The following is a 20169-nucleotide window of genomic DNA, read 5'->3' as shown; positions in this document are numbered from 1 at the left end:
CTATATTTATTTAGATGCTTACATTAAAAAATTATTTTAGTTAAAGAGGACCCCTTTCCCCCGCCAGCTGGGACTGGAGCTTTGCACATTGCTGGTCCTGCAGCCTTCCCCACCAGGGTCAGCCAGGTAGCCAGCGCGGAGCGCTTATCTCTACCACTGCCGCTTGGTTTTTTGCACAAAACGTGTCCACGCACTTTGTCTCGCTGGCCAGTCGGATGCCCTCCCGGGGCTTCAGGGACAGCGAGAAACGCTGGCGAGTGGCGATCGCCGAGGCGCAGGGCCGGGTGGAAGCTGGCGCCCACGCGGGCGACCCCTCCTGGGAAGCGCGCGCAGGACGCGGGGACGCCCGGTGTCCCCGAGGGGAGGAGGCGGCGGCGGGAGCTCCGCCCCCGGCGCGGTATAAGTGCGGGGCCCGGCCCACGGCGGCGGCGGCGGCGGCGGCGGCGGCGGCGCAGGAGCTGGCTCAGGGTCTCCGGCGGCCTGCGGAGCTTCCCACCGCTTGCATAAGGCTTTGCTTTCCAACTTCAGCTACAGTGTTAGCTAAGTTTGGAAAGAAGACGAAAAGAAGACCCCCGGGCAGTTTGTCTTTGGTTTTTCCTGCCATAGTAGCCGTTGGGGTCTCTTTACACACAGGCTGTTGTCTTTTCAGCGGTGCTCTCTGCAGGTCCCAGCTCTCCTGCTAAACAGCTCCTCTGCAAGAGCAGCGGTCCCAAACAGCAGCTGACCACCGAGCAGAGGGACAGCGCCTGGTGTCATGACCAGGGCAAGGGATCAAACCCGGCAGGAAGGATGCTGTGGTGAGTTGTGTGACCCAATGCATGTGGGGGAAACAAGTCGGGTGCTGGAGGCCAAACAACTCCTTGAGGGGTTTGGAGGAATGCGGTTAACTAGAGTCCTTTGTAAAAGCACCTTTGAATTCTGGTTTGACGGGGTTAAGGGAGAAAATAAGTTCAAACTATGAGTAAAAGCCCTTGCACATAGGCAAGGATGGAGTAGGTTGGGTGGTTTGGATTGCCTTGTGAAAAAAAATGAAGCTAAAGAATGTTGAAACAAGGGTTTCTCCACTTTGTGTGAAGTTATGCAGTTATTGACCAATAATAGGTCATAATGAATTTAACTGCATGGTATTAAGTAAACTAAACTCATCAGTTCATAGGTGATTTGATGAAAGGTACATGGTTTATCTTACACAAATAATCATGTTTTAATAAAAGCACATAGATGAGTATTCAAACCTCAGCTCATTCAGTGACTAAATGCGCTTTTTTTAAAAAAAAAAAAATCTTCCTCCTTGTGTGTCTTTTCAGGATCCTTTACAAACTACCTGACATCTGCAAAATTCCTTCTCTACCTTGGCCATTCCCTCTCTACTTGGGTAAGTGACAATGTGCAAATCATTACAATATAGTTGTACACTTTCTTGTTTACTTTCATTGGTGCCAGTTCTATTGAGCCAACTTCCAGTTTTGTCATGCTGTTAAGAAATAAATCATTCAAAGACATGTGCTTTAATTAAAAAGTTATTTTCATCAAAGTTATTTCTTGTGGTGTTAGTAAATGCTATTTAATTATCAAGTTATGGAACTGTGTATACATTGACAACTATCCAAAGACAGGTTTAACAAGGACAGGAATGCTTGTGTTGTTTATAAGTTGTAAATGTTAATATCTGCTTCTAAGAATGGAAAGGATGTCTCATATTCCTTGTATTCTTTCACATTTTAAGATATTATTGTTTTCTTCTTTTGTTAAAACTTAGTTGCAGCCTGCAGCACTATGACAATATGGTAGAATGGTACAGTGACAGACTTAGGGTTATAATAGCATTCTAAGACTAAACTATATGACACCAAGATCAAATATCTGAATGATAAAAATTCTGGTCTTCAAAAAATATTGTATGTGGATACATAATATATATACATAATGAGCTATCTTAAAAACCATTGTCCAATGAAAATTAGCAACTGATTCACAGTTTCTACCTCCAACTACCTATGTGGATTTGGAAGAATCCCAGTGTTTCTGTTGGCCTGGGTTCCTTCATCAACCACCTCCCCAAAATAATCCTAGAAGGGTGATGAGTATGTGTTTAATGATGATTAGAATCCTTAAAATTAAGCAACTGTTTTTATTGCTGAAAAGCTATAAATCTTAGTATATTCTGTGCATGCCTCATAGATGAGGTTTAGTTGAAAAGAATATAGGTAGGTAAGAAAGAATTCTGAGAGTAAAATTTTTAATGTTGATTTCTTTTTAAATTGGAAATTTCTGTTGGATCATCCTTCAGACATTTATGGAAACAATTATATGAGGAAATTTTTACCCTACGCCCTTAGGAAATTATTAAGTTAGGTTATTGGCTCTCAAAGAAATAGCAGTCCAGAGATGACTTTTTAGAAAAGCAAGTATCTATCTTCCCAAATGCTTACACAGGGATGACTTTGCAAATACATGTGAACAAAGTGGAGTTGGCATGAGTTTGTTTCAATTCCAATAGCCAATGCGTCTAAGTAAAAACCTAATGAAACAACCCTTGATGAGTCTAAATCAATAGCTAGTTCTTCCAGTTTAACTCAGTAAGTATTAAGTAAAAGGAGAACAATAGCAGATAATGGAAATAGTGCCTAATATGCTCAGTTTGTGGCCTAGACATAGAACCAAGGTTTCTTATTGCCAAACACTAATTAAGTTTAAGGTTATGTGACCTTCGGTTGGTAGACCAGGTGTCAGATTACCCCAAAACACAAATGGAGCTATGGTTGTCTCAGGAAGATTTTCTGTTAAGGATTTTTTTTATGTTGAAGAGGATTTAAAAAAATCCACAAGAAGGGTAACAGATACCTGTCCCAACCTAACCGTACAGTGAGCAAAGGAAGACCTTGTGAGAAAGTTGAATTGACAAAACAACAGAAACTACAACCATCTAAGGCTTAGTATACTTTTATTTTTCTCATTGCAAAGGAACACAAAAGAGGAATGCTTTCTAACTCTAGGTAATCCTATTTTTGCCCTTTGTCTCTTGTGTGACACTCTGTCTGATTTTATTATACCAAAATATGTGTTTATGTAGACATGTATGAATATCTATTTTTCTATTCCCTTGCCAAGTCACGATTTTCTAAACATTTAATATTGGGGCTTTAGGGTGTAAGATGATCTCAGGTTAGGTTGGGATGGGGTTGAATGCTTTTTTATTTCTTACTTCATTTCTATCTGCCAGTGGAGCAATATGTTTATTCTGTAGTATTCAAATACAAAATAGTTTAAGAAATGGATCCTTTTGTTAAGGAGGTTATAATATAATTTAGTATGGGCTTTATAAAAATAGCAGTGTAAGGCAATGAAAAAGAGGAGCCAGTTGCTTGCATTTTATCTCATTATCCTATGGTCTGTCTCCATTTAGCCCTAGGTGGTCTGTATTTTTCCAGTTCTCACTTTCTGCAGGCCTCTATTCTCTGCTGAGAGAGACCTCTGTCACTACTTCATGTAAAATGACAACCTTCAGCCCTTTCCTACATTATTTTTCCTCATAGCACTTACCATCACCCAGCTTAGGCTAGATTTGTCTTTGGCCTCCGTGCACAGGGTTGTGAGCTGTGTGAAAGCAGAGACTGTGATTTTTGTGTATTGCTGTAGTGCTAGCTTTGAGTACATAGCACCCACTCCATAGATACTTATTGAGTGAATTAATGACCACAGGTCCATGTAAACACATCATCAAAATTTGGGGAGAACACACAGGAGGGCAGAAAACAGAATCACGGAAGCAGTGGGTGGATACTTGATCAATGTTTGTTTAGACTTTACCCAGTTCTTGGTCATTTTGTGAACATACACTATTGCTTCTTAAGTCCAAGTCCTTTGGAAACTGGGGTAACAAGCAATTTCTATCTCATAATTCAAGGTCCTAATCTTATTAATTTTGAATTTGGGTTCAAACTTACATAATCCTTTTTACCAAAGTTTCTCTACCTCTGCTCTATTGATGTTTTGGGACAGAGAATTCTTTCCTTTACATTTTAGATGTCAGTAGAGGTACTACCTCTACCTCCCTGCGGTTGTGATAACCTCAAAGAACTCCAGACGTTGGCAACTGATCACTGGAGGGTGATTAAGAACTATATGGTTTTCATAGTGTCCATGAGGTTTATTATAAATAGTTGCTAACGTGTATCCGTTTAAGCTTTGAATATTTAAGATTGTTGTCTTGGCTTAATTAAATTTTAAAAAATTGTTTTTAAAATAATAATTTGCCTCCAATAAGTGAAATTCGTGAGGATGTTGACAGACTTTGGGAAGATCTAGGAGTTTTAAGTGCTTCCACGTAGGGTCAAATCTGTAAGGAACTCAACCTGGGAATTAAGTGACAGGTAATGAGAGAACATTGTCATTTATGCTTACTTCAAAAGTCAGGGATGGGGCTTAAAAGTCCATTATAGTTTTCCTATATATTAATTTACCTGACTTATTTCAAAGTTTCTGTTAAGCTACTACCACACTGTATACAACAAACTCTAAAATTCCCTGTATACTCTGCAGTTATATGAAGAAATATTTTTTTCTTCCTTTCAAAATTCACCTGTATTAAAATGTTTAACTATTTACTTATACATTTATTTCAACATCTTTGTTCATGCAGTGCCAGAATTTACCCAATAAAGGGAATAAGATTTCATCTTTCTGGTTGCTCTGCTGTTTTATAACTGTGAAATTTACTTGTGAAACAGAGCACATATTTTAGAATCTTAGAGGTGAAAGAACTTCAGAGATCATGTAACCTTTCTATCATTTTACAATTTGAGAAGGTGGCTTCTTTTTAATATTCATAGTATATTAATGCTTATAAACTATACTGTAACTTAATTTTGGTTCAATAACAAACTACTTTATAACTGTCAAATTAAGAAAGGCAAATTCCACACCTGGGAAGAAACCTGGCACACAAGATAACAGGTTTTGTCTCAAAAATCCACCTTAAGTTTTGAAAACTTTCTAGAATAATAATTCATTAATATCATGATTTTTTTCAAGTTTACTTAGTAATTAGGATATTCTCCATTGTGCTGGCATGAATAGTTTTAACATCTGACCACTGTTCAATCCATAGCGGAATTATTAGCTTTGAAAGTATTCTTATGTAGCCAGATAGTACTCATGATAAGGAAATAACTTCCTGCATACAGCAGACTAGAAACTAAAAATATTTCATTGAAACATTTTCTCTTATTCAAGGGAGATCGGATGTGGCACTTTGCGGTGTCTGTGTTTCTGGTAGAGCTTTATGGAGACAGCCTGCTCTTGACTGCAGTATATGGGCTGGTGGTAGCAGGGTCTGTTCTGGTCCTGGGAGCAATCATCGGTGATTGGGTGGATAAGAATGCCAGACTGAAAGGTAAGTGCCCTTACATAACTAAGCCCCTGTATTCATGGGACCAGCCCCTGTATTTCCTCTGTAACACAAAGAACATCAGACTAAGAGACATCACTGTGCCTAACCCAGTGAGTGTTTGCCCACCATACTGGATGGATGGGTTTGGTGGCAGCTCTTCTGGTTTTGGGATCCTGGGGCTCCTTCACAAGTGAGGATGTCAGAACATTGACCTAATAGATTTTTTTTTTTTTTTTACTTTTTGTCAGTTCATAAATTTCAAATGTTAATGATTAATGCTGTAGCCAATTTTCTGGGAATCTTGTTAAACATTAAAAGTTTGCTTAGCTTTGGCTTCCTTTCTAAACATGAATTGCACTGGAGTCCCTCTAGTGTGGTGTCCTGGGGCAGCTTTAATATCTGTGCCCTGGATTACTGTGTTTCACATAAAGGCATGTAAGGGAATTGAAAACTATTGGTTCAGGGGAGGGTAGCTGAGCATGGATCACAGGTAGATGAGTCACATTTTTTCAGGCAAAAAGAAGAAATAGTAATATATTGACATTTATCCTAGAGCATTAAGACTGAAATCATTCTGTTTTATACAGGAAAGAGAGAAAGTAATTAAGCAACTTAGGTTTTTAAGATATAAGGGCAACGTGGATAATCATTTGGGGTAAAAAATGTCTTGAGCAGCGGCTCAACTGAGCACAGTTGATAACGCAAGAGCTGGTCATGTCCATCTTAGATGGGGAAAAATTAGGTATGGATGGTCTCTTTCAATTTAGAATCAGTGCTCCTAGATATAGAGGAATAGAATTATCAAATTACAGGAGTTGAACCTCCTCGTAAGATGATCCAGATAAATATTTTTCTGTTTTGAGAATGGATAGACCAGAACACATATATAAGAAAAGTTCTGTATCCTAGAAAAAAAAATCCTTATTTATATCATTTTACCTAGGAAATAGGAATATTATACACAGAACCCTTTGAAGCTTATAATTGTTGAACAGTGCAAGCACAAGTTAAGAGAGCATGTTGAGTTGGAAGAAGAAGAGTGTGGTGGGGTACAAATCTCGCTCTTATATACTCAACTCATATGTCACCCTTCATGAAAAGTCTTTCCCATTGTCTGTAGGCTGAGTTCATTTCTTCCTCCGTGCTTCCACTAGGCTTTGTTATACCTTTGCTTTTCATGTATTGTTATCTCTTCACATATCTTTCCTTTTTTTGGTCTTTGGGGTCCTGAAAGCTAAGAACCTTATTTAATTGATATTTAATCATTGTGCAATGAAAGAATGGATGAATAAGTGAATTATATGTTGGGATTTAATTTCAGACTGCTTTCAGAGAGCAGTTTGTTTTGTGTTGAGTCTTTGATACGACCTTCCAAGTCAGAATGAGCTTTACTATTCTACCTGACAAGAGGTATAATTATACCTTACTTTTTTCAAAGTGCTTTCATAAGTATTTTATTTGAGTATCATTATGATTCCATAAAGCAAGGAATGCAGATGTTACTATCCTCATTTTCTAGACACAGGCATAAGAGACATTACATACCCTGCCCTAGATCATGTACCTAGTGAGTGTCAGAGAAAAAACTACCAGGTGACCTTATCTGGCCTTCCTCTAGCACTTTATCTGTAGGAGAGTCGCACTCTAAGAGATTTGGCATTTTCTGTGATGGAAGGTGTAGCAGTGACCAATAGCATTACTATGTCAAAAGGAGTTCATTGCTGCTTTATTTTTTAACAAAGTTTTGCATGTTTTCTCTACTTATCCACACCCTTTTATCAGATTAAACCTTCTACGTAGGAGGTTATGGATTCTACAACTTGCTCCTTAACCTCCTACATGTTCTTGCTTTAGCTTAAGCAACAAAAGACTGAGAGATGGATCTTATTTATGTAACAGTTCTGTTTGTGACAGAATTTTCAAGAGATCAAGTTTGAAAATGTAGTTATTATGAAAGACTTCAACTAACAGAAAAAAAATTGTGGGTACTTCATTTTGTTTGCAGATTTTACTGGGTTATTGTGACCTGCTAGGTTATCCTGGGGAGAGTTGAGGCAAATTTACTTTGGGAAGGTTGTTTTTTCTTCTAGTAATTATATATATATCAATGTAGACCAATGATGTGACTACACATGTTGGAGTAGAGAACTTTATGTTTTTTCCTCTGTACAGTGGCCCAGACTTCACTGGTGGTCCAGAATGTTTCGGTCATCCTGTGTGGCATCATTCTGATGATGGTTTTCTTACATAAAAAAGAGCTGCTGACCATGTACCATGGATGGGTCCTTGTAAGTTCTCCACAAGATTCTTGATGGTAGTGGTAAAGATGAAGACGCTTTAAAACTAGAAAGTGTCTTTTTGTTTTTTTTTTAAAATGTGACTTTTTGATATTGATTTCCACGTCTACAATATCCTCTATACTTTGGTATTGTTTTGTCCATAATAGACAACCATTAAGTGTTTTTTTAATTTAAATTTATCCTATTGGTTTTTAATGCTATTTCTGAGAGTTTATTAAAAATTCAGTTGTTGCTAGGTGCTGATGCCCCATGCCTATTATCCTAGCTATTCAAGAGACAGAGATCAGGAAGAATCACGGTTCAAAGCTAGCCGGGCAAATACTTCATGAGATCCTATCTCAAAAAAACCCATCACAAAAAAGGGCTGGTGGAGAGCTCAAGGTGAAGGCCCTGAGTTCAAACACCAGTACTGAAAAAAGAAAAAATTCAGTTGTTGGTTTTCAGCTTTTTTCTATTTTTGTCCTGTAAGTTATTCACACTATATAAGAATTATTTTCCATATTTATGTGTTAATTAGTAATAATGTGTTTCTCCAATAATAATTATTATTTCTCTTTGGGGATATCAGTTGTATAAGTTTCTACAGTATGGTTTCAAGATAGTTTGATGGGAAAGAGGAGAGGGATGGATGCAATGGAAAACAATGGATCTGGGGTTACTTTTGAATCTTCGTGTTTATTGGGAGTCATGTTGTAGCATTTCAAAGCTAGATAGAATATTAGAAATCTTCATGTCTGTTCCCTTCATTTTGTTAATAACAATATTAAGACAAAATATGGTTGACTGATTATTCATTATCATGCAACCAGAAACTTAAAGACGGGTCTTCTTGATTCTCCTTTGATATCTTTTCGATGGACATGTTTTGTGGGAGAAATGTTAAAAACCACCACTATATTTATTACCATTTTCTAATAACTATGTCACATTAATGTTCATATGACTATTGTAATGTCTGCATTGTATATGCTACAGATGATACAGATTAGGTCAATAGTATGCCCTTTAACTTGACCAGTGGTACTCAGTTGTGTTATGAGTACAAAGTAAAATGATTTCTTATAAATAAAAGTAAATTTTTTTTTTTTTACAATTTTGTCACCCATGACTATCTTAAATTACCTTGTATAGCGAGGTAATTTAATTTAATTGAGACGTGTTGACTCAAATTTTTCTTTAGACTTCCTGCTATATCCTGATCATCACTATTGCAAACATTGCAAATCTGGCCAGTACTGCTACTGCAATCACAATCCAAAGGGACTGGATTGTCGTTGTGGCAGGAGAAGACAGAAGCAAATTAGCAGGTAATTTGGTTTACTTTTTCAACTATTTGGGTATGTTAGGTGTCATTTTAAATCATTGGACTAAAGGAGGCTTTTTGTTGTTCTGGATATGTTTTAAAAACAATAAATTGAAAGCATAGTTTTTTTTTTTTACCTTATTGTTGTTAGTCTTAGTGCAAGGACTTATCTAATGGTTATGAAGTTAATTTATAGGTTAGCTAACTATTCTTTTATTCTGGCAAATGGAAGAACAGCTCTTTTGAAGTTTTCCTTTTCTTTTTTACTTTTAGATTCTATTAATTGTTTCTAAATACTTATTTAATGTTTATAACAGTGAAAATCTGATATGGCATTTTACCAGTAATACCTATGGACATTATTACTTGTACTTACGGATCATACTATGGATATTATTTATTTTCCTCTCCAAATGGAAACAATATATTTGTAGTTAGTTTCTTCTACCTTAAAATTAGAATGTACAACTTTTATTACACGTATAAGAGGTAATAGAATTACAAAGCAACATATCCTATTACATCAATATTGCTTGGGCTCAGAATACCCTCTCTCACTTGATATTCTCCCCTCCTTCCATAACACACAAATATGAATTGGATTGATAGTTGCACAGGATAAAGGAAGAAGGTTACACCTAACTACTGGTCAGAGCAGCTGAATTGACTCTACTCATCATTAAGATAATGAGTATCACAAACACATTGCCCAACCATACTGACAGACACAAACACCATTCTTGATGACTTAAGTGGCTTACCCTAGGACACAAAAGGCAAGAGTACGTGCTGGAATTAGCAAGCAGCTTTGTTTGACTGGACCTTGTGGTTAACAGAAAAAAAAAAAGATAGAAAGGAGATGAGGATTGAAAGAGAACAAAGTCTAAGGAAGATCTAGAAGAAGAGTTTGCTTGAATCCTTATCTTGTGGTAACAGTGTTACAATCTAGATAGAGACCCACAGTGGTGTTTAGAGGGGGTGTATGTGCAGGATGAGTATGGTGGGTGACTGCACTGCAAGAAGTTCTCATTGACTTTTTCTGTGATTATGCATGATAAGGAATGATTCCACAGCTTTTTTTTTTGTCATGTTGAATGAGAAGATAAGGCTTTGTTCTTTTTTGTTTACTTTCTCTTTTTAACATACTATTTTAAACATCCACGATTTAAAATTCAAAGGGTACTGAAGGATATATTTTGAAAATAGGTCACAAATGTATTTCTTGAGATATATTTGAGGGGGAAAGTGGCTTATAAGAAATTTTCTTTCACTTATCTGCATTTCTTAAGTGAAGATTCTACAAAGTCTATTAAATGAAAAGGTTATTTTATTCCATAAAATAGCTTTGCTAAAGAGAAAGTTACTCAGAATCTTTTGCTGGTCCTAATACATACACATAAATAAAAACACAAAGATCTTACCTAACCATGTGGGTTTTTCTGACTATGGAATGAAGTCTTAGAACAACAACAACAACAAATGCTACTTCATTCCTCAGCTGTTCCTCTTTATATTATGAATTATTGAGAGTAGAAGAATCTAGGCCAAGCAGTTTATTTTCTAACCTTCTGGAGTTTCTCAAGATTAAGAAGGGAAATAAGCTGTTGAGCTCTTTCTTATCTGCTCTAAGTTAACTTTTAGTAAGTGGTGCTCTTTCACATCCAGACAACGGTGAAGATTAGTAGACTAATGAAGAAAAACCTGCATGTTTTCTTTCTTGGAGCTTTAAGCTCAACATTTGTGTTAATTAAAAACCATGTTTCAAAATAGGATACAGGCACTTCTTTAGTTCAGAGGGTCAGCAGATGTCCAACTGTGTATTTTGGGTGTTATTTCTGCTATAATGCAGAGTTAAAGGAGAACAGAGAAAAAAGGAGGTAGATGAAGGAAAAATGGGAGAGAGAAGGGAAAGAGGTAGAGTTTTTAGTGAACTGTAGGGGCTGCTTTGGGTTCCTGTGAGTTTGTATCTGTATACAGACATACCTACTCCAGTTAGGAATAACTTATGTTTTTGCAGGCTGATTTTGGTGGTGTTGCTGTTTTGGCAGTACTGGGGGTTAACTCTGGGCTTTATACTTGCTAGGGAGTCACTATACCACTTGAGTCACATATAGGCTGATTTTTGAGGTTGTTGGCTAAGACTGTTCGAATACCAGGTAGAAAACTAGGCTGAGAAGGCTTCGTTTTGTGTGTGTGTGTGTGTGTAAGATAAACAGATGTGCAAATAGAGTAAAGATTGTGAGGTAGATGCTAATTGCTCCCATTCCTTTATCCAAGCATTTCTTGATTTCAAAGGCACTTTTAAAATTGGAAGCTCTATCATTGAGGGTAAAGAACAGGAGAAAGCATCTAGTTTAGAAATCTCTAGAAAAGGGATTTTTTTCACATAGATAGTTGTCTGTTAACTAAGTTAGGTACTTTTCAGGTACTTCATTTAGTATCTTATGAAATCATTCTCTTGTGCCTATCCTTCCTGTTTGAAATTCACTTCTTGTGCCCAGACTTTTTAATCCATCAATTGCTTTATTTCCTTAGTTGATGGCTTTTTATTACAATCTTCTAGGTTTTACTTGTTAACCATTCTAAAGAAAAATCTGCTGGCTAGCTTTGATCAAGTATGACAGATAAATTTCATGTTTGAACTCTTGATTTAAAATTGATTTCAAGGGGGTGGGGGGCAGAGGAAGGGGGCAGAGTGGGTGGTAAGGGAAGGGGTGGGGGCAGGGGGGAGAAATGACCCAAGCCTTGTATGCACATATGAATAATAAAACAATTAAAAAAATAAAATAAAATAAAATTGATTTCATGTTTGAGGTAGACAAACCTAGCTACTATTTTTTCAGCAAATACTTTTAAAATTATTCCTCTATAAGATGTAATATATCCTTTGTAATAAAAGAAGTTATTTAATATCATGTTTTGCCACAATTATAGCTAAAGATAGTTAAATTGGAACCAAATAAGTACACACTTGTGTGTTTATATAAGACTAAACTTATAAAGAACATATGCTTACACACTCAGAAAACTGATTCTTTTCTAGTTTGTTACCAGTAAAATGATAGGTCTTGTAAAAAAATAACTTAATTCACTCTGCTTCAGAAAGCTGTTTTCTGACCCTATATTGACCCTATATTGTATTGTTAAAACATTGTTAACTTCCTAAGTATCACATAAGAGATAGAAATTGGTGATCTTGGGAAGCTCTGTGAACACGGAAAACTTAGGTAGCAAAAGAATAACAAAGAATTTTAATTTTTTTGTTGTAATGAGGCTTTCAGGTCTACCTATTTCTTTAGTTACTAGCTTTTTGGATTAAAATTGCTGAGTTATTAGGATAAATTCCACACTTCTCTGTTGTCATATATTTTGGAAACTTATCAGTGGGGCACATGGGAGTTAGGGAAACCTCTGCATAGATGGTCACATGGAAGATTAATGAATGCTGCCTTTGCCTTTCAAGTGAAAGGTGAAATATATCAAAGTTCTCCCGTTATCATGTAAGCATTGTACACTCATAGGTCTAATCAGAAAATAATTAAAGACCAGAAAGAATTAGAGAAGGAATAAAGGCAATTTTCCATTAATGTATTTATTAGTCACATACTGCTTTTCCTTAGTGACCCAAGTGATTGTTAAAGACTTAATCTCATTAATTTTCATTCTGCTCTTGAGATAGGGAATGAGGAAGTAGGTCATTTTCTTAGCTTCCTCCGCTTTATTTATCTTGTCCTCAACTTTGACACAACTATTCAATCTTATGGTGAAACTCTAGACCACCATTCAATACTCCCCTTGTGTAACCTCAATCAATCTTTGTCATCCATATCTTGAATTACCACCTTCTGTCTTTCCAGATTCCACTTTCACTTGGTTGGCATCTTATAAATCACTAATTCCACTGTCTTTTCACTGCTCATGATTTCTCTCTAGTTTCCCAGTTTAGATTGCAATGTTAGTCATGTTGATATGCTTACATCCTAGGGCATTCGCTCTGCTCAATTGGCTCCTTCTCCTTTTGTGACTTCCATTCACGAAGACCCTGGTTAACCCCAACTGTCCACAGTAGGACATGACTGGAGAAAACCACATGACCTTGCTTGGTGCTGTCACTTAGAGTTTATGATAACACAAATGGTGTCTCCTTGAGTTAGCACCAGTCTCTTGAATCGACTTTAATCAAGCATTTGCCCTTCCTGCTCTACTCTATTTGAGAACCCTAGTATCTTTTATATGACCAAACAAGAGTTTCTTCTGAGTACTCATTTTTCTTGACCTGTCAGCAGCACTTGACACAGTTGATTTTACCCTCCCCTTTGGAACAGTGTCACCTTGATTTCTAAGACACTTCACTCTCCTGATTGTTATCCTTTTTTGATAGATATTACTCACTTTTCTAACCTCTAATTATGGTGGGTGTGTCCAGCACTAAGTCCTCAGACACAGTCTCTTCTACATCTATACACACTCCCTTGTGATTCCATCTAGTCTCATTGCTTTGAAAAGTAACCAACTGATGACTTCCATCTGGCTCATACTGCTTTCCTAAACTATAGCCTCATATATTTCATCATCTGCCTCTAGATGAAGCTTCCTAAATGTCAATAGGTCTATCAAAATCAACATCTCCAAAACCAAACACTTGTTCTTTTCTGTCAAACCTGATTGTTCTGAAGTCTTCTGCTTGTCAGTAAATGGCAACTCAGGAAAAACAACACAAAAGCAAAAACAAAAAATTTAGAGTCATCCTTGATTCCTCTTCTCTTTCACATCCATATCTAATCTGTTGCAAGTTCTCCTGATTCTACCTTTAAAGTATGAACAGTATCTGTTTCTCCACGTTTTCACTGTTACTTTTCTGTCTGAACTATCATCCGCTACTTACTTCTTTGTCTCTGGTCTTGTCCACCACCTCCCTAACCCCCCTTCTACTGTCATTTTGTAATATAGTAGTCAAAATGAACCTTTAAAAATATACCAGATTATGCCACCTTTGTGTTTCAAAACCTTCCAAAGCATTCCTGACTCAGAGTAAAAGTCGAAGTCCATATAATGTTCACAAGACCTTACGTGACCGGGCCAGTCTTCTCTCACTCTCTGACTTCATCTCTTCTGCTCCAGCCCTGATGGTTCTCTAACAGTCTGGGCCTGTCCCTTCTGTCCTAGGATGTTTGCATTTCCCTTAGTCTGAAATTCTCTTTTTACTGATACATGAATGAGGTACATGCTCATTCTTGTACCTCCTATTTCAGTTCTTTGCTGTGATCACCCTTTTTTTTTTCCCCGAGTCCCCTGACATCTATGCCCTTTTCTGTCTAATTTCTAACCATAGTATTTAATGAACATGTTATATATATGTTCATATTTTTATATATTTGCTTGTTATATATATATATATATATATACACTTTTATATATAAATGTAATTGTTTTATGTATTTGCTTGCTGATTTATTGTCTTTCATTTCCTAAGAGAATGTAAACTTCATGAAGACAGGGAATGTTGAGAATGGTGCTCATCTTGTAACAGGCATTTAATAAGTACTTGCTGAAAAAATGTATAGTCATCATTTTGTTCATTTTAAAGCTCATGGTAGACTAATTTCTATAATTCCAAAGTAATCACAATTTTTGAGGCAAATTTAGTGTGACTCAATCCAAACAACAGTTTTTCTAGCAAATGGTTTGTTCAAAGATTGCATTTAGAGATGTGGTCTACCCCTTTGTGTTTCTTTCGTACATGGGAGTTTCTCTTTGATGGGTTTGAACTCTCACCTGACTCTTCCACCTCCTGCCATAGATATGAATGCCACCATTCGAAGGATTGACCAGCTAACCAACATCTTGGCCCCCATGGCTGTTGGCCAGATTATGACATTTGGCTCCCCAGTCATCGGCTGTGGTTTTATTTCCGGATGGAATTTAGTGTCTATGTGTGTGGAATACTTCCTACTGTGGAAGGTTTACCAGAAAACCCCTGCTCTAGCTGTGAAAGCCATTCTCAAAGTAGAGGAAGCTGAACTGAAACAACTGAATGTACACAAAGGTAAACTGAACAAAATGGTCATTTCTTTATTCTGATGTTCAGACCTTAAATGTTGGTAAAGATCTAAACTAGTTTGGATTTATACCAGGTTTTATTTCCAGTGAAGTAGTTGAGGCAAAACCAGAGGTCTGGGGAACAACTCTGGATTGAACCTGAAGGGGTTGGAATGGGACCCTTGGTTCTTTTTCTTGGCATGAACAGTTAGTGCAGAGTTGCACAGAAGGGAAAACGGAGTCAGAGCTGGGAAGACAGCTGGGCACCTGATGGCTCACGCCTATAATCCTAGCTACTTAGGAGGCAGAGATCAGAAGGATTTACCCTGGGTGAATAGGGTAAATAGTTCGTGAAACCTTATCTGGGAAAAACCCATCACAAAAAAGGGCTTGGGGGAGTTGCTCAAGGTGTAGGCCCTGAGTTCAAGCCCTAGTACCACAAAAAATAAAAACTAAAAAAAAAAAAAAGAAAGAAATGGGAAGACAGTGGGAGAAAGAAAATGAGAATTCCTTGGAGTTTCTGAAGAAGGGAGTTGCATGGCCATTGTAGAATAGTGAATTAAAGTAAGGACATGAAGAAAGGATTTCCTAGCTGGGTGCCAGTGACTCACGTCTATAATCCTAGCTACTCAGGAGGCAGAGATCAGGAGGTTCCTGGTTCAAAGCCAGCCTTGGCAAATAGTTCTTGAGACCCTATCTCAAAAAAACCCATCACAAAAAGGGCTGGTGGAGTTACTCAAGGTTTAGGCCCTGAGTTCAAACCCCAGTAGCACACACACAAAAAAGAATTTCCCAAGAGAAGAAGAAATTGGGCTTCTGGTAAATGGTGTCTTAACAGGGCTCTAAAAAATAAGACACTGCATTTTCCCAATTTTTATATTTTATCTGATGAGTTTTCCTGCTATGCCTCAATGGGAATATAATTTCTAAGAAAGAAATTTATAGTTTTTCAACAACTTGGAAATTGTTCTGTGGCTGGAATTATTAGATTCTTAGATTATTAATAAAAGGAAAAATATATATTGTAGCAACCAACCAAGGGAACTCATAATGGAGGAGAATATGAAAAAATAATTGGCTTTTCCTCCCTGTGCCTCACTTAAAAATAACAATACCTCTTCTTAACAGATACTGAGCCAAAATCCACAGAGGGAACTCATCTAATGGGTGAAAAAGAGCCAAAGATTCATGAGCTTGAATGTGAGCAAGAGCCCACCTGTGCCTCCCAGTTAGCGGAGCCCTTTCGCACCTTCCGAGATGGATGGGTCTCATACTACAACCAGCCGGTGTTTCTGGCTGGCATGGGTCTTGCTTTCCTTTATATGACTGTCCTGGGCTTTGACTGCATCACCACAGGGTACGCATACACCCAGGGGCTGAGTGGTTCCATCCTCAGTATTTTGATGGGAGCATCAGCTATAACTGGAATAATGGGAACTGTGGCTTTTACTTGGCTACGCCGAAAATGTGGCCTGGTTCGGACTGGTCTAATCTCAGGATTGGCACAGCTCTCCTGTTTGATCTTGTGTGTGATCTCCGTGTTTATGCCTGGAAGCCCCTTGGACTTGTCTGTTTCTCCTTTTGAAGACATACGTTCTAGGTTCATGCAAGTAGAACCAGTGTCTACAACTACCAAAATACCTGAAACCATCTTTACAACTGAAATGCACATGTCAAACGGGTCTGATACTGCTAACACTGTCCTAGAGATGAGCACTAAATCTGTGCCCATCATCTCCGTCAGTCTGCTGTTTGCAGGCGTCATTGCTGCTAGAATCGGTAAGAATTTCCTTTTTGTATATCAATGATTTGAAGTATCTTTTTGAAAAGTTGTATAGAGTATTCATCAATAAATGATCTGAACTATTTCTTGGATGATAATATAAGCAAAATCCACTATGTATGTATATAATTCAGTCTTTAAACATGATTGCTTTATTTTTAAAACTTATATTTATGTATGTGATCCCTAGCCCTTTAAAGGAATATCTTAAGTATTACTCTTTTTATTTTTTTTTGGTGGTAGTGGGGTTGAACCCAGGGCCTTCTGCATGCTAAGCAAGTGCTCTATCACTAAGATTCATCCTCAGCCCTTGAATTTTACTCTTTTAATGTAATTTCATTTTTAAAAGATATTAGCTATGATACTTATATTGCCATCTAGTAACTCTATCAAAGGAACTGTAATTTAGAGAAAGCTTCTATGGGATAGCATTAAAGAGGTTGGGTTTTTTGTTTTTTGTTTTTTTTTTTAAAACATGGTAGTTGTAAACGACCCTGCCAGCATCCCCTCTCGCTGATGTGTGTTTATTTCATACTTTGCCACACAAATGGATTTCATAGCTCTGGAAGGAAACAAAGACTTCTTACAAAGCAAATCCAAGTAATCATTAATAGACTACTGATGAATAATCTCTGAATTCATTCTTGAAATGAAACCATATTTATCTTTGATACAAAGCAATTCATTAGTTTATCAAAGACATTAATATTCAAGCAAGACAGCTTTATTGTAAGGGCTATAGAACTCAAGCAGTAAAGGTAACTGTGATTTAAAGTTTCTTTATTCTTTTTTTTTTTTAGGCGGTATGGGGTTTGAACTCAAGGCCTCTTGAGCCACACCTCCCAGACTTCAAAAGTTTCCTTATGCTTTAGTCACAATAGTGTGTTAGGACATTTAAAATTTAAAAAATACTGGACCTTATGGGATCTATGTCTCTGATTTCAGAGTTTTGCTTTTATAATATAAATAATCACAGAAAAACAGAACTAAGGCAGTTGTAGATTAGATTTGTTTTTGTCTAGTGTCTGAAACAAATTTCTTAAAGCCATGAATAACTCAATATTTATTAATGAAAAGAAATTCTTGAAGGCAAGGTTGATTTAAAGGCAGCTGGGCTAAAATGTGGATTTTGCATATGTCAACAGATACCTGAATAATCTGAAATAAGTGATTAAAAATTAAAATTTAATCTTTAAAAATACCTTTTATTGTCTAGGTCTTTGGTCCTTTGATTTAACTGTGACACAACTGCTGCAAGAAAATGTAATTGAATCTGAAAGAGGCATTATAAACGGTGTACAGAACTCCATGAACTATCTTCTTGATCTGCTGCATTTCATCATGGTCATCCTGGCTCCGAATCCTGAAGCTTTTGGCTTGCTTGTATTGATTTCAGTCTCCTTTGTGGCAATGGGTCACATTATGTATTTCCGATTTGCCCAGAAAACCCTGGGCAACCAGCTGTTTGTTTGTGGTCCTGTTGAGAAAGAAGTTACGGATGAAAATCAAGCTAATACATCTGTTGTTTAAGACAGTTTAACTGTTTCTGTCCCTGTTACTAAATTGTGTAGAGTACATGTGCTTATTTTATACTCCGGAATTCCAATAAATGCCTGGGTGTTTCTCTGGTTTTTCCACAGCTGTGCCTTGAGGGCTATGAGCTATTTAGCAAACCTAAGTCAGCAGAAATGAGCTGGTTATTTTCCCTTATATTTGGGCATGGAAAAAAAATAGGAGAAGAAAAAGTCAGTTTGAGAATAGGGAGACTATAATGATAAAACTAAATCTCTCTACTCTTATGAGTTGATAAAATTTCATATAAGAGTGGTTAATCGTGTGAATTAAGTTATTCCTTCACAGGTATTTATTATCTGTACTAGAATTTAGATAAATCACTTTCCCTCAAACTCACTCTCACTCAAGTCTGACTAATTTATTTTTTTTGTATCTGAATTCTCAGTTATATTAAAAAACAAGTTCTCCAAATATGAAGATTACAGTTTGATAACCAGTATTATTCTTATCGATGCTATTGATCTTAAGGGATTTAACATGTATGGAAAAAATGAAATACTTAAGTAGAATTTTCTAATAAGGCTTGTGGCTTAACCTTAGTGACCACTTTTGCATTTTTATTATCTGATAGGGAAAAATATTGTATTAAGTATATGTTGCTCTTCATAAAATGGCTGTCATGTAAGCTGCAGGTAGAAACAAAGCCACAAAGTAGATTTATAAGGCGTGAGCATATAAGGACTTAAGTATGTCAGTGGTTTGGCTGTAGAACTAGAAGGTGAAAGCTAGACACCGGTGAGAGGTCCTCATTTAACTCATGCCTCTATCATTAATGTCATCTATCTTGGAGTATGAGAGAGTAAGCCTTCACTTTGGTAGGTTACATGTAGAAAGATAGCCACACTTGGAAAGTATTGGAAAGGTTTTGTTTTATAAATCATTTGAGTTACTTTTAACACACTCAGGTAGAACACTTTTACTGTTTTGCCTAAGGATTCCCTACATTGTTTAGAACAAGGATGTTCATAAAAGTTTCATTTTCAAATATCTTTGAAAAAACAAAGAAAAAATGTTTGTATATGTTTTTCAAAACTGTTTTACAAGCCATTTTGCAACATGCTAGTACCAACATGGTACTTTGCCCTAACTTTTATGCACTTTCACGGAGACTGCAATATGTTGCTATTTGCACTTTCTTTATTCTTGAGGTTTAATCTTTTTCTTCATCTTTCTACAGTATGACAGAATGATTTGTGATGTAAAATCTTTGTAAAATATTTCTACATAAAAATGTTTTTTAAATCTTAATTTTTTACTGGATTGTGTTCTCCAATTATTTAATGTTGTTTTTGTTGCAAAACATCTGTTTTGGATGAATTGTTTTTCTTCATAGAGGTCTACAGTTTCGTAATTCATATTTCTATTTTATGGTGGGCCGGGTAAAAATGCAGTAAACATTGAGCCGTGCAGGCATTCTTTGACCTTGAATAAGTCACACTAAGCTCTCAAATTCTGTTTTTCCTTCTGTAAATTGGAGATGACTACAAAAAGAGTCTTACCTATCTCACAACTTCCTGGATTGAATCTAATAAGAGAGGCCACCTGGAGTACTTTGTGAGCTGTGGGTCAAGGTGGTATTATTACCAGAGGTGGTCCTAAGTAATAAGGAGGAGACTGATACTCCAGAAAGAGTTCAACCACAGGCTGTATTCAGCAGACATTTCTTGAAGACTTGATCTATGCCCCAGACATCCTGGCAATGCAGATTTGACTCAGATGTGATCGGTAATTTTCCTCGCCCCTAAAATTGGAAATTTGGGTTGGCATCACCATGCAG

The 20169-nt window shown here is 36.9% G+C and overlaps 1 protein-coding gene across 1 annotated transcript; it reads left to right on the top strand.

Annotated features, from left to right (window-relative positions):
• The first annotated feature begins 455 nt into the window (after positions 1-455).
• Slc40a1 (solute carrier family 40 member 1) lies at positions 456-19640 on the top strand. Its single transcript, XM_020172406.2, has 8 exons — positions 456-797; positions 1308-1375; positions 5236-5395; positions 7565-7680; positions 8873-8999; positions 14796-15041; positions 16163-16813; positions 18034-19640. The coding sequence occupies exons 1-8, from the start codon at positions 755-757 to the stop codon at positions 18345-18347; spliced, it is 1725 nt and encodes a 574-aa protein (XP_020027995.2). The 5' UTR covers positions 456-754; the 3' UTR covers positions 18348-19640.
• Positions 19641-20169: the final 529 nt, after the last annotated feature.

This window comes from Castor canadensis, chromosome 4 (genome assembly GCF_047511655.1).
Source record: "Castor canadensis chromosome 4, mCasCan1.hap1v2, whole genome shotgun sequence".
NCBI lineage: Eukaryota > Metazoa > Chordata > Mammalia > Rodentia > Castoridae > Castor > Castor canadensis.
Note: the sequence above shows the minus strand (reverse complement) of the source record. Positions and strands in the feature narration are given on the sequence as shown.